This window comes from Pundamilia nyererei, unplaced genomic scaffold (assembly GCF_000239375.1).
Source record: "Pundamilia nyererei isolate P.nyererei 1_Seehausen unplaced genomic scaffold, PunNye1.0 scaffold00063, whole genome shotgun sequence".
Classification (NCBI taxonomy): domain Eukaryota; kingdom Metazoa; phylum Chordata; class Actinopteri; order Cichliformes; family Cichlidae; genus Pundamilia; species Pundamilia nyererei.
The window spans coordinates 2298860-2313527 of NW_005187464.1; the positions used below are offsets into that span (position 1 = coordinate 2298860).

Here is a 14668-nt window from a genome sequence, read left to right on the forward strand (position 1 = left end):
CCTCTGCTTCCACCTGCTTTCTAAAAGACACACACACACACACACACACACACACACACACACGCACACACTTTTTTTACTCACATGCACAGAAAGAGCTCAGCCATTAGGCTGCAACGTGTCACTAACTATAATGGCATCAGGTCATGGCATTAGAGGCACAATCCATCAATTTCAGCAGCTCTTGCCACTTGATTGTTTTAGGAAATAGGTAAGAACCTTCCAGGGAGAAAAGCGAATCTTAATATGGGAACTCGGTCGTGAAGGCTAAACCTTTCAGGCCATATTTTGTCTTGGCGGCATATTTAGAAAAAGCATTTCATCAATCTGTATCCACCTGATGGTAAGTGCAGATGTTCGACATGCTTCAGACTGAAAGTTTGGTGATTAAATAATGCGTGTGTCTGCCCAGCATCAAACTATACTCCACGTCCAGGTGCTTGTGCTCATATAGCATGACTGCGTACAGGCTCGCGAGCAGAGCAGCGTTTATGCTTATGCTAACACTCCCACTTACTGACATTTTTTATGCACTCTGAAATAAGCAAAGAACAAATTGTACCCTTCAAACTAAACCAAACAGAATATATTTCAATTCCGTTCCCCTAATGGTGATCATGGATGTGGTTTTTCACATACTAGACAGCGTATGACTGGTCCTACTCAAAACTGCTCTGGTGTGTTTGTGCACAAGTTTTGAACACACTTGTTTATTTTTATACCTCAGATTATAACATTGCTCATTTACACTGGTATACTTTTGAAGCTAAACACAGACTTTTAGACAGATTAATTCTCTGATGCTGGTTTCTGGCTATTAGAAACATATGGCCTATGTGAAATAATGTCGCAAACTTTCTCTATATGCAGCATCTTATATAATACAACTGCACAGAAACAGTGCACTCAAGTTTCTCCAGAGTGTAAACTCAGGTGTGGGACTACCCGATGCGACAGTTCTTCAGGAAAGCATTAGATTGAAAAACTACCGCGGAGGTTAATTGCAGTGGTTATCGTAGTCTAATCGTCTGCTAATGTTCAGGAAGTCAGATTGCAAATGAGTGTCATTAGACAGTGTCAGAGGTGACGAAGAAGTTTTAGCTGCTGGTCCGGGGTCGCTGCTCTCCTCCGCAGCGGAACCTTTCTAATGATCTTGTCAGAGCCGAGGCCGGCACATCACTCAGGCTTTAGCGAATCGTGCGTTCTGATGTGTTTTGTTCTAAACGCCCATCTATCCATCTCACCTCATAAGGCCTTTTGAAATGAGAGGTTCTGGTCTCAGTTTGGAAATCTTTTGGGGCTGCCATGTGATTAGCATCCATCCTCACGCTGACTGTAAGAAACAAGACTGTCCTTGTTTCCTTCCCTCCATTTTGTCCACAGACTGTCACATCTTGTTTACAAACAAACGAATAACACAGTGTAATAAATGGACGTGCGCTTGCAGTTGGACTGCAGACTTGCGCTTGTGAGTAGCTCAGTTACTACTAAACGGTGCCAAGGTGACAGCAGTTGGAGGTTTGATTCTCATTGTAAAAGCTGCCACACACACACTTCAAACATTTATCATGCATTAATCACTGAGCTGTCATGGGAGAATCAAGCAAACCACAATTTTAGACTCTTAATTCTCTGGACATCATTCTGATTTAGACCAGGATTTCCCTGTCCTGGATAATTACACGGGTCTGCCCCCTCTTGTTTGACCTCTACCTATTGACCTGAGTCAGGAAGCACTGCTAATGGAAAGGTCAGCACTACAAGTATTGTATCACTTTTGGTTGTACTCTGCAAATGCCAGATTTTTTGCAACTCAAAGAGCCAAATTTTATATTAACAAGTCTGCAAGAGACAGAATTGTATTTGGAATGATGCATTTGTATCCAAATATTATTTTTGTGTATGTTGTGGAGTCGGTGCCAAAGCTAAAATCTTCTTTCAGCCAAAGTAACTTTGTTTAGCCGTTGGGATCCAGAGTCCTCTTCAACTTTTAGAATTATTTTAGGGCAATTTTAAGAAGAAATTACAGGAAAATGTTAAAATATATTTTACTACACTTTAGCAAAACTAGACTATTGAAACTCCATCAAAGCGCTGTAGGCTGCACTGTGTATTGTAAAGGAAAAAAATGCAATTAGAAATGCAACATTGCAGATTGTTGCTGTGGAATAAATGTGCACATATTTAAAACCACATGCACTTCTTCATCTCCGTACTTTGCATCCATAAAGCTTGAATGACTCAGCAAGGTGAGAGCCAAAAACAAAAGTAACAAGTCCTGACATCAGTCCCCGTCTTCTACTTTTGGTCGCCTCTATGTTGCTGCCTTCGATGGGATGCTCGATGAGCGTATTTAGGGTTCTCATGGGAAAAGGTAACAGTGTGGCCCATAAAAGAGAGTTATGAGGAGGTACTGGAAGTACCAGAGGTTAGTGTCAGCATTGGTTTTCATTTAAAGTTACTCTGCACGGACTCTTCTCCCTAGCGGCTGTAAATAAAACGGGCACGCAAACATCACTGAAGGAGCTCGTTCAGGAAAAACTAAACGGGTGCTCTTAAGAGCCAACATCAACAATTACATTCGGCTGTACTCTGAAAACATACAATAAACACACCTTCCTCTTTCTGACCTTTAATTCAGCTACAACTTTCATGTTGTTTACATGCAGGATGCCATTAAGGGTGCCCCTGATTGGCTATACACAAAAATAATGGAAAAACCATTCGTGGTAATCAGTGAAATTAGTTAGAGTCTTCCTGTGGGTGTGTAACTGCGATAAATTATTTTGGTTTCATACTGCACATCTTCCCTGTGATGTTGTTGCAGTGGGAGTCTGGATCAAATCATGTCACTTTTGAATTATGACTCATTTTACTCTAATCTGCGGAGCAAGCGAGGCCATAAAATAAACGTTTTGGGATCTCTTACAAGGGCGAGACATTTCCAAGGCCCCCTGATAATCTTCATTAAGCATATCCTTACTACCATTCATACTCTCAGATGCAATTAGAGCTGTTTGTATTCTAAAACCTTTCACCTTAAAGGCTTCAGACCTGTTTCATAGTAACTGAAAGAAGTATTTCAATCTGCGCGCTCAGTGCTTGCTTTGCGGCCTGGCATCATGTGAAAGCACCTGGAGACACATGACACATTTTGGTTCTCTGTTGCTGTCATCAAAAAAAATCAAGCTGAATGTAACCATCTGCATATTTTATCAATTTAGCTCATTTAGCCTTTTATCGTCACTTGATGATGGAAACTCGCTCTAATACTTCTTTAAGCTTGCCAGCTAGCTGGCTAATAATCCAAGCCACACCACAGCAACAGCAAAGGGTTCCTTTCAGAGCAGTTTTATGTGACACAGTCATATCAGAGTTTGTGTTTGCTCAGAGACAATGTGGGTAACGGTAATGTCTTTAATAGGATACATGTCCCAAATCAGCACATTTTTTATAGCTTATAGTAAAATATTTAGACTCCTTGGTGCAGAATACGCCCCCCGCCCCGGGAGCTCCAGGTCCCTCTTTTGAGACCCACTGATTTAGAGAATTTAAAACCTGTCGTAATTTAAGAGTTAAATGTTTGAGTCTTTCGTGCAAACTCTTCAGGGGTCTCTCATACACAGGGATAAGCCTACAAGTGTCCTTTAACGCATTCACTGATGTTTGGATGCCTCAGGAATAGAAACGCATGCATACTGACAGTAACACCTCCACTTTTATTATAATTTTCTCGTTAAGATGGCCCTTTTACTTCAGTGCTGTCTTTGTTTAACTTTTTTTTTTTTTTTTTTTGCAAAAAGTCGCTGAGGACAATGACAGGATCTGTCTTCCATCACTATTTACACACTTCCTGTCATCACCACTTGATATCTTCCCATAAATTTGCTCCCCTGTCGATTAATGTGTCAGCTACAACAAGATGGAAGAGCCAGATTTCCGAAGGCAGACCGAGGCAGTCCCGCCGCAAACCCAGTTGGGCACCACCTTAAACAAAAGTCTTTCAGCAACAAATTATGTTTTTGTAAGATCTTCCGCTCCTTTGGAGCACTCCAGCTCAGTGAAGAGAGGGCCAAACATCGAGAGTCCATTACTATCCGCAAAACCTTTTTCATTGTGTATATTTTGTGAACGATTGCTGAACAATACTCTGACATATACTTGAGACTGGGAGGGAGAAAAGCAGGAGGAGATTCTCTGATAACCTTTCATACTTCTGTACTTCTATAAAAAGCTTCGGGGTGAATTATTTACTTTCATGCATTTGACAAAAGGTTTACAAAAACGCTGAACTAATGATAGTCTGCGATGCAGGCGGACTTATTTAATGATTAGGTAGAAGTTTTGGAAGTATCCATGGGTCATTAAGTTTTACCAGCATGCAGAGTTTCATATTATTAACATGGAAGAACTGACAGCATCTGAGAAGTCATCTCAGTGATGCTGTAGCAGCAAACAGTTTATTGTTGTTTAAATAACAAATCACAACAATGGAAAAGTTGCTAATGCCATTTATGGAGAAAAGTAAGAGCAACAAACTCATGCTGAGAGCTTAACATCATAAAATTGTACAAATGGCCAAAAACTGCAGGAAAATTATTATTTCTTTTTATAAGATAATTCAGAATCAATTCAGTCACAAACAGTCATATTAGTAAAAACAGTGGTTGGAGACCGTGGCATGAACACAATTATTCAGGGTCTTCAAAGCACCTTTGGAACATAAGTCCGTCTGAATCAGCCTGCCATCAGTTTGCAATTATATCAATTAAGTCAAGTTGACAATTCTACTATGCCATGTGTGGTACTGTTGAACTGTTATGAAATCAAAATCAAAAATTGCTGCCAATCTGTTACTGTTTGTTTCCAATCTGCTGTCGTCTCCATACACAGAAATTCAGATTAACTTCTTTCATTCAGAGTCCAGTTAGAACCTCATGTATCTGAAACATAAATTCTGAAATCCCGCCACAAATAGTGACGTATGCAGTTGCTGCAGGACAAGGATTTAACTGTAAAATGACACAGGTGCTCAGCAATCTCGTATTTATATAGGAATATAACCAGAATACAACCAGATGCCAACCAGTTGACTCGAGTCCCCTCCTGCACAAAGACACGTAACAGAGGAGTTGTGTTCATTGTTGCAGAATGACTCAAACTTGTTGCGACGTGGCAATTACTTGCAACCCTGCCAGTCTTTGCAATCACTCTGAGTTGGATCGCCACTGTTTAGACAGAGGTTGCTTCCTATCAGGAAACCAATGCAATCGCCTTGCAAATGAAAATGATTACAGCAACAAACTGGAATTGGTGACTGAATGTAAACAAATTCAGTGGAATCACAAGACAATTAAATTTTTCAAAGCTTTAAGGAGCTTATTGTCCTATTTTGTATGATTGAGCCATTACATGCGACCTCTTGTAGCAGAACAGAGGTAAAACTGTTAGACATGTGAGTGATTAACTGACAGAAAAAAATGAGTTAATTAGTGCCAGGTTTTGGGTTAGATGAGGATTTGGGGCTTTTGTTTGTCATGCAGTATCTCCTTGAACATCATCGGGTTTTAGATTTGAAGATGTGAAGCAAATTTTGTTTCCTTTCCTCTGAAAACTTCTTTGAGAAATTGTAAAATGCCACAACTGCCTTATAGTGTATTTTTTACAAGACTCTTTCTACCTGCAGCGCTGCTGTAAAATGTCCAGATGAAGCCGAATGCACAAAGTGTCATTTTGGTGCCTGTGAACAGGCTGAATTCATGGCCAGTAAAGCAGTGGGAGATGGAGAATAGCATCTGTGACAGATAACATCCAGGGCTGCTGCCATATAGACACCACGTGCTTTAGGAGAAGCCCCCAACCAAACACACATGCACGCACACCTCACCCCTAACCCTGCTGCACACACACACTGCATAAAATTGAGCCTCTTAATGGAGTCATCAAAGGTAGTGCTGTGAGTTGAGACCAGAGAGGCATCTGGACAGTCTGGCTGTTTGAACTGAGCCGTCAGGAATGCCGGCTCATTACTCTGTGTGTGTTAAGTGTGTGCGTGTTGAATGCGTACAAAATTAATACATGTGCAAACAAACACAACACAGAGCAAAGCAGAGAGAGGATGTGACGAGCTGAATGATATTGTGGGTAATACTTGTGGTGTAATATAAGAAGATCTCTAAAAGCTAAGAGTCCCTCAGCAACAACTCTAGCCACAACAGTTGGGCAACACCGCACTGACAGCTGAACTGTAAATGAAAAATGTGTGAAATGCAGACGACCATCACAGCACTCTGCCTGAAAACACGACTCCTGCTGTGTCAGGCTTGTGAATGGTTTTTGACAGAAGCTGGCAGCACGCGCGCTCTATCATGTTACAAAGTAAACCGCGTTTAAGGAATCACAATTTCTCAGGTGTTTCTCCACTCAATCAAATCCCGGTTAACACCACTGCAAATTCCTCCTGACTGCTCTTAAGCGTGAGTGATTGCAAGTGATTGCAAATTTCATGTTATCTCTCGCCTAGACTGTTGGCTTTCTAATTTTTTTTCTCCCACGCGATCACCCCAAGGCCAATGACTTCAGATGAAGGTTTAACAGCGTGCAGTTTTGCTCATTTCTGTAAATTTTGATGTGAGTGCATCAGTCAGGAAAGGATATAAAACCATTGCCCGGGAAAGAGTAAGCTGATATGGTGAGTGCGGGCTAAAAAGAAAATGAAATGAACTGAGAAAAAACACATTAAATGTAATTCACAAAGGCCAAACATAATTTATTTAACATGATTTTTACACAGCAAATCAAATATGTGCAGAACACAATATGAAAAGAAATCAATTTACAAAAAAAACTTGTATTTGTAGAAAAATTCTGGCCATATTGGAAATCAGAAACAGCCCTCTGTTCCCTCTTTCATGTAATCCATCAGCTAGGCGTGCTTTGATGTGGCCACTTAGCACAAGAAGATACTGCTGTCAGCCACATCAGTCTAAACAAATACCTCAGTGCTCCCCAAAATACACAGCATGCAGCAGTTTCTGTTCAAGCCCAACATCTCCACAAGCTCTCACCAAGCAATCTGCACAACCGAGAGATGTTTGTTCTCTTTTGGACTTCATAAAGAAACGGAAATAGTCCGCTCAAACTCCGAGAAATAAATAACGCTAACAAAATTGTTTAATCCTGATAAAACTGTGGCCTCAAAGGCCGAGACAAATTAAAAAGACATTTTCTCTATTTATGTGACCAGATAGAGCAATTCGTATCTGATTTGGTGGTCCATTTCCCCCCTTGTTGAATTCTTCTATTCCTTTGCATGTGTTCCCACTGGATTTTCTTTGCTTTGGAGTCTTTGGTGGTTGCCTGGATATAAACTCTCATGTCACTGTGAATATGAAATGTCGTCAGTCACTATGCTGCTTGTTTCAAAGAGAAAAATGATCTTACTGTTTAGACCTCAACGCATGAAAGGTTCCTATTAAATTTTTTTTAAGAGAAATACATAATAGGGTCCTTTTTGTCTTCATGAGAATTTTGTTTCTTGGATGTCACATTTATCTCAAAAAGGGTGAGAGAAATCAGTCACTGCTGAAATAAAAATAGTGAAGTCAGAGGTTCATAGCAGAGCACTGGACGCAGAATAAAAGAACAAAAACCGTTTTCACTCTGCTCGCGGAGTGGAGTTCACGACACAAACTGCTCCGCAAGTGATGATATTTCACAACGAGGAGCAAGACCTCTCCGAGCTGTAGACACGCAGTAGACCCGCTCACAGCTGGTCACCGTGTCGAGGTCACAATGTGAACAACTGCAGTATAATCTTCAAAAAGCCCCTGGATAAACAGTGGAAACATTTTCACAACCTCCTCTAACCTTTGGGATCAGCTGGAGTCTAACTGACCACGTTTCCAGAAAGGGGCCTAACAGGGGTCGGTGTGAGGTCTGCGAATGTGCGCGCTCCTGTGTGAGAGTGTGTCTTTTTAATATTTGTGTGACTGTGCTGATTTGCATGAGCTAGAATGATCATAGAAGAGTGTACATCCCAGGCTGACGCTTAATCTTTACATTAGAGTACATTTATTTTCACATCTGTTGAACAAATTACAATGAAATTTGTAGCAGTCCTGGTGGTTCCTGCATAATTAACACACATGACTATGATATAATTCAGTACAATTATAAAATAAAACAGCTGAGTTTTATTGCACTTGGTTACACTGCTCACTGGAATGTTGACTTTGTAATGCAAGAGTGAGTCCTGTTGTGCTGCTTAGTCAGTAAGTAAGTATTAACATATAAGTACTAAGTATTTAGCAGAGTTCAGGTTTCATAGGTCTCTCTGCAAAGAAGTTGTTTTTAAATTGTTTGATTTCAAAAGTATTTTGCCTTAAAAAGTAAACACCGTCATACATCCAGTGACTTTATCCTGTGACGTCAGTACATTATTACAGTTTTCGCTTAACTGGCAAACAGACAAGCTCGGTGTGACTGCTGACCTGTATGTGAAATAATGCAAAAGCTAAATTAAGCTTTGAATTAATTCTTTGCTCGTTCCTGTTCCACTTATGTCATAGCACCTTTATCATCAGTCGGTTGGTGGCTGATTTATAGTCGGTCCACTAGGGTTTTTCTTTTGCTTTGTAAATCCGGTTGAAATTGGTGCCAAATTTAAATAGAAATCTGGTTGAGAAATTCTCTTGCCTGTAAGTCAGAGAGACTGCGTAGATCATTGTAACAACAAGTATAACAATCGATTACACCAAAAATCTCAATCAGTTACGATCCAAACCGCTACTATGAATAGCAATCATTAAGTCCTAAAATGCACGAAACCTGCTCTCGTGAGCTCAGATTTGGCTTTAAAAAAAATAAAAATCTGATAATTAAATATCGTTAAGGTCATTATGGAGTCGTTAATGAACAGTTTCTTCCTTGTTAGACGGCTGGGCTGTGTTTATTTGAACTTCCAGCTCTGTCAGTTACAGCTTGACAAGCAGAGACCATTTTGGCTCGCTCTTATGAAAGTTGAAATGTTGCCCTGTTACACACACGTGTTTGCCTTTGGTAGTTCTTTAAATAATGTTGATAGCAGCAAATGACCATGCCTTTTAAATTAAGTAAACTTTGTGCTTTTTTTCCCTTCTTTTTTTGCTTTCAGTGCCAGATCATAAAACTCCCCCTTTGCACTTAAAACATAATTCATAAAGATGTTGGGCTGAAATCCAAGGGACACAGGGAGGGAAACAGCAGAGAGGGGGGGGGGAAGCAGAAAAAATAAAAATTACACATTAACAAGACACCAAAAAAGACAAGGTGTTGAGTGAGAGAGTAAAATAATAAAATGCAGCTTTAAGGGCAGCAGGTTAACGTTAGCCTGACACAAGCTCAGGTCCTGTTTTTCTCCATCTCCCTGCATTACTGCCAACTGTTGTTGCTGCAATTTAAGCCTTTTGTTGCAGCCAGGCTTTTTCACTCACAGGCAGGCGGGCTGCTTCTGGTAACTGGCGCAGGGGCCATAAAAGAGCCCTGTGCTTTTGGTTTAGACAAACCACATCAAATGGAAGGAGGAAGGTTTGAACAGGTGGACCAGCCTGTAGCGCAGCACAGACAGATCCCTTTTTTTTTTAATGGATCACAGCTCAGAAATGTCAGCTGGAACATTTTGAACCTGATAGATCAGCGCTGTGTTGCAGCACATGCCTGTGTGAGTAATGGACTTCACACAGCAAGCCTGCATGACGCACCGTGGAGCTGCGAAACTCTTCTCAAAGTTCTTGAAATCGACCACATGAGGGATAAATGCATCAGCCACAACATTTAACACGAGGCCACAAGTCATTAAAAAAAATCACAAACATTCTCCAAATCCTTGTCCAGTGACAACAAAGACAAACTAGGCGACGCAGCGTAGTCAGTGAAAGACATATTCTTTATATAGATTTTGTATCATTCTGAGCTGGAGGCTCACATATCCCCATAAATCTCCTCAGGCCTGACCTTCATAAAACTCAAAAGCCTGCAGGAAGTTGCAAATCTCCGTCTGAGTACAAGAGAAGAGGGTTAAGGGCAGTGAAGGGTCGTCTGGTAAAAAGGCAGCTACTGTTCGAGGCAGTTGAGATACACTGAATATTTTTTAAGTGTCTCACAACCAGATTTTGGGGACACGTGAAAATTTGCATTTTAATTTTTTGTTCATTTACTAAATTACTAAAGATCAGGTGAATATCCAAGTCTCTTTTCTGTCTAAAGCATTCCTGCAACCAGCCTCCACTTCCTACTACCCCCCTCAGCTAATCACCTCATCTCCTGATTACTTTATGGCCCGCTGTAACTGGCTTTAGGATGAGAGAAGGAAGGGCTGGTAACCACAGCTTAAATCAGTAATTGGTTCAGGCTTGAAAACTGATACAAACGCGTTGACCTCTTGCCAGTCTGGCAGGCAGAAAGCCTTGCTCCGTCCAGCCTGCCTGTGCTCCTCTGGTCAGAAAAACAAACATAGAGCGCAGAAATGTTTTTTCCTGGCTAACACCTTGGTCCCAGAGCATACAGCCCACAAGCTAACCAGGGGTAAGAGGCCGGGCTGACTGTCACACAGTGAAGGAAAAAGAAAGGGAGGGGGACAAGACTGGGGTTCACTTGTGGGAAAATATGAAATAAAAAAAAAAGAGTGCAGGAGACCCTGAAATTAACAAAAATATAGATATGTTATAGCAGCATTAAGAGGCATGCAGATAAAAATGCATCTCCCCACACTTTAAAGTGATAGTAATCGTGTCAAACACCTATTTTTCTGCTTTTTGATGCAGTCTCTCCATTACAACATTAACACTTGCATGAAGAGTGACGGGAAACTTTGAGCTATATTCCAAAGTAATTACTTTATCATTAAAGTCATTTAAGTTGTCAGACATACATATGCATGTAAATGTAATGTAATGAAAAACTTTTACTTTTAGAGACAGACAGAATGAAAAGTAAATAAATCATCAAAGGAAACTGGAACCTGTTCAGGGTCCTGTTCCAGACTATAAATAGAAAAATATGTGGTTGTAAGAATGTAACTCTATCTGAGTAAATGACCCACACAAAAGTTGACTCCCTATTTGTCTCCCTGTCCCTGCTCCACCAGGTGTTTTGGAGATCAAATCAGTGGATGTGGGTGTGGTGGCCATCAAGGGCCTCAAAAGTAACCACTACCTGGCAATCAAGAAGAATGGCGTTCTGTATGGAGCGGTAAGTTTTAGCGCTGTTTAACTCTCTGACCTGTCATTTTTATTTAATATGCATTATTCTCTAAGTCTAAGAGGATAGCTTTATTCTTGATTGATTGTTCCTAACAAACATAGGGTTTAAACAGCAGGTGGGTGGAGATGGGTGAGAAGACCCTTTTAATATACCCTCTGAAACTGAGTATTGTACAAAGAGTCCTATGCAGCTCTGTAGTCCAGTGGGTGCCTCTCTTTTCAGAGAAGCTCCGTATTCTTCTTTGAATAATGAAGCTAATATCTTGGTTTGGATTAAATTCTTAACCACAGTTTCTCAAGAACTCAATCACTTTAACCTATTTAAGCTTGAGAGCTTAAATAATAAACTTGTTGAACAGATTACTTGCACAAACATCAAATTTATTAATTGAAATTTTTGGTCACCCTTAGTCTATGACAGAAAATAAGGTCCACTTTAAGAGATTTGCGGCTTGTTAGTTCAAAATCTTCTCCACTCTTTGCAAACGCACTTCTGCACTTTTGCGATTGCTAAATTTGACTGATGATGATAGTGAAAAAAAAATTGGTAAAAGGACGTTTTCCCTCTAAAGTGGTGGTTCTGTGGCTTTGAAGTTTCTTGAATTCTTTATAAAACAATGGACAAGGCTGTACGACTCACTGTTCCAGAAATAGGAACCACAGTTCTACCTCTCCTGCCTACCTCTCCTCTCCACTCCATTCAGAAACAGGAAACACAATCCTTCAGTTTCTCTGTTCTGCTTCAGTCTCTCTGGGTAGAGCAGCCCTCGTTTTATCTGTCCTCTCTCACTCACCCTTCTTTCCTTCATTCGATTCTGCCTCCCCCACCCCCCTCTTTTCCCTACTTTGAAAGACCTGATTTTCAGCATGTCTCTGAGGAGCCACACAACAGATGAAATGACACACGGTAGAAAAGACAGAAAATAAAAAGAGGCATTTTGTTGCATGGCCTCCAACTGAATTCCCATGACGTCTTCTCCACAGCACAACACAAGCCCTAGTAGCGGAGCGGCGAAGGGCCGGCATTCGATTACACTTGATGGTTTTACACAGTGACTTCTTTATCTGGTGCTAATCAATTGAATTCATTGTTTCATTGTATTGGCAGATTAAAGCACATAGGTGACACCGCAGGTTATGATCACCTTTAACTTTTACTACTTTTAAGTTCATTTCTGTACTTACTACAACGATTCTTTTGCCTATTAACACCATTATTTTGAAACTCAATCGATCCTTAACTATAGCTGCTACTTGCCTAACTCTAACCTTAGCCTTTGAACATGTCCTCATCTTAAAGCTTACCGATTTACTACTTACGTTTTTTAACCATTTGACCATGAACAGGCTTATATTCCTAATCATGCACTCACGCGATATTTAATTGTACCTTGTACCAGCGTAGTTTAAAAAGCTGCATAGCGTTCGTAAAATATTTTCATTTTGCTCTGGGAACACTCAGCTTTTCTTCTGGAACCATTTTGAACAGCTGTGGTGGAGAGAGAGAGAGCGCGTGAAGGAGAGATATTGGCTATTAGAGTGTGTTTGTGTGTGTGTGTGTAGCAAGTACATTTTTGCTTGCGAATATCAATTGCATCCATTTAACTGGCTGTTTAAGCGCTGTTAGCCTTAAGCACAAGGGCAGCTTCCAGTAAACTGACAAATGCAGCTCTCAGATCATTTTCTCTTCATTTACCAGTGGGTGGCCATTGCGGTAATGTAAGCCACAAACTTTGTGTCACAATGCTCTTTGCTCGGCACTAAGCCCGAACCATCGAGAAGTCACAATAACTTCTCTGCCCTCATCCCACCACCACACAGCCATCCAAACTACTGACACACAAACAACACTGACAACTATTCAAGTTTTACGTCTGACTTTTTAAAATTACGCTGGGGATTGTTCTTAAGCAATGGCTGACCATTTGTTATTGGATGTTGTCACAAGAACTATCTCCAGGTAACAAAAAAACAGTTACTATTTTTGAGTAAAAACTAACCATGACTGAGAACTTACACATGTGGTACAGTGGGAAGTTTCAAGCCACTGGCTACCTGCTAGAGGTGGTTTTCATCAATGGAGAAAATCTTAAAAAGGCAACCTGTACTAATTTACTTTAAATATAAATTATTATCTTTTTCTTCAGCTCTTTTAAACTCTTTGCTTCTCCTCCACAGAGAGAGTACGGCCCAGACTGCCGTCTAATTGAACGCATCGAGGAAAACAAGTATAACACCTACGCTTCAGCTCAGTGGCTCAACAAGGACAAGCGCATGTTTGTTGCACTGAACCCCAAGGGAAAGCCAATGAAAGGAAGGAAGACACGAAGGAAAAACCCAGCCACTCACTTCCTGCCTATTTTGTCAGAACAGCGATGACTGGACAAATCAGCAAAGGGAGAGCTCTGCAGATTAAAGGCTATTGGACGTTTTTTGGAGTTGAAGTGATGGCTTCATTGGACAGATTCAAGTCTGAACAGTATGATGCACTGAGGAGGAAAAGAAAGGAAACAAACAGACATTTTATCACAGTTGGATAAAGACATTTCTATTTTTAAAGAAAGAAATAAGATATATCGCTATACAATGTACATATTATTTTCTGTTTTAAGTTATAAAGTACACTGGCACGGTAAAATTATGAAAAGAAATGACTTCTGTGCCAAAATGTGAAACGGTAACTCACATTTTTAGATTTGTGTACGTGTGAAGTCAGTGACTGGGGAAGAAATGGCAAAAGAGAAAACATGGAGGAAAACAGGGGAAGGCAGAGGAAGTATTAGCAGAAAGCTGACTGATAGAAGAAGAAGAAAAGATGAGATGGGTGGAGGAAAATGAAAAAAAGGTTGTGTTGTGTTTAGTCAAGTACCAACACAGCAGCAAGTCTAAAACTATCATGTTTCTTCTTTGAATTTATTTATTTTGTGTAATATTTAACAAAAAAACCCTACAAAAATACAAAAAAGAAAGTCTTTTTTTTTTTTTTTTACCATGTATGCTTCTCTTTGAATACTATACATTTAAACCTGAATAAATACAAAGAATATATTTGTCTTTAACCTGTCTGACTGACTTTGGTTATTTTTATTTTCAGCGTGTGATTATTGTTTGTTCTTTTGCAAAATACACAACAAAACATAAAAATAAATGCAAACGTAAAGGATATGATTGAATTTTGACTGATGCAGCCCATTGCTGTAACATATATATTAGCTCATTATTACTAACCATGAAAGCTACAATATCATTTGGTCTGTTCATGTTGTTAGCAAGCCTATACAATTAATCACTTTGAGTGTTTAAGTTTAAGTGGCACTGTTTGAATAGTAAATAATAAGTTTTTAGGTCGGCAAAGCTCAGGTTCAGCTCTAATATAACACAATAAATAACACATAAATGTCTTTAGTTGGATTTTTGCCAGGCAACAT

General features: G+C 40.0%; 1 protein-coding gene across 1 annotated transcript in view; it reads left to right on the forward strand.

The window, feature by feature from the left end:
- fgf10a (fibroblast growth factor 10a) overlaps positions 1-14266 on the forward strand; it is a gene marked incomplete at its 5' end in the record, with an annotated part of 16833 nt that extends 2567 nt beyond the window's left edge. Inside the window, 2 exons of the mRNA XM_005735363.1 lie at positions 11126-11229; positions 13419-14266. Of these exons, the coding sequence (XP_005735420.1) occupies positions 11126-11229; positions 13419-13619 (305 nt within the window). The remainder of the gene's footprint in view (positions 1-11125; positions 11230-13418) is intronic.
- Between the last annotated feature and the right edge of the window lie 402 nt (positions 14267-14668).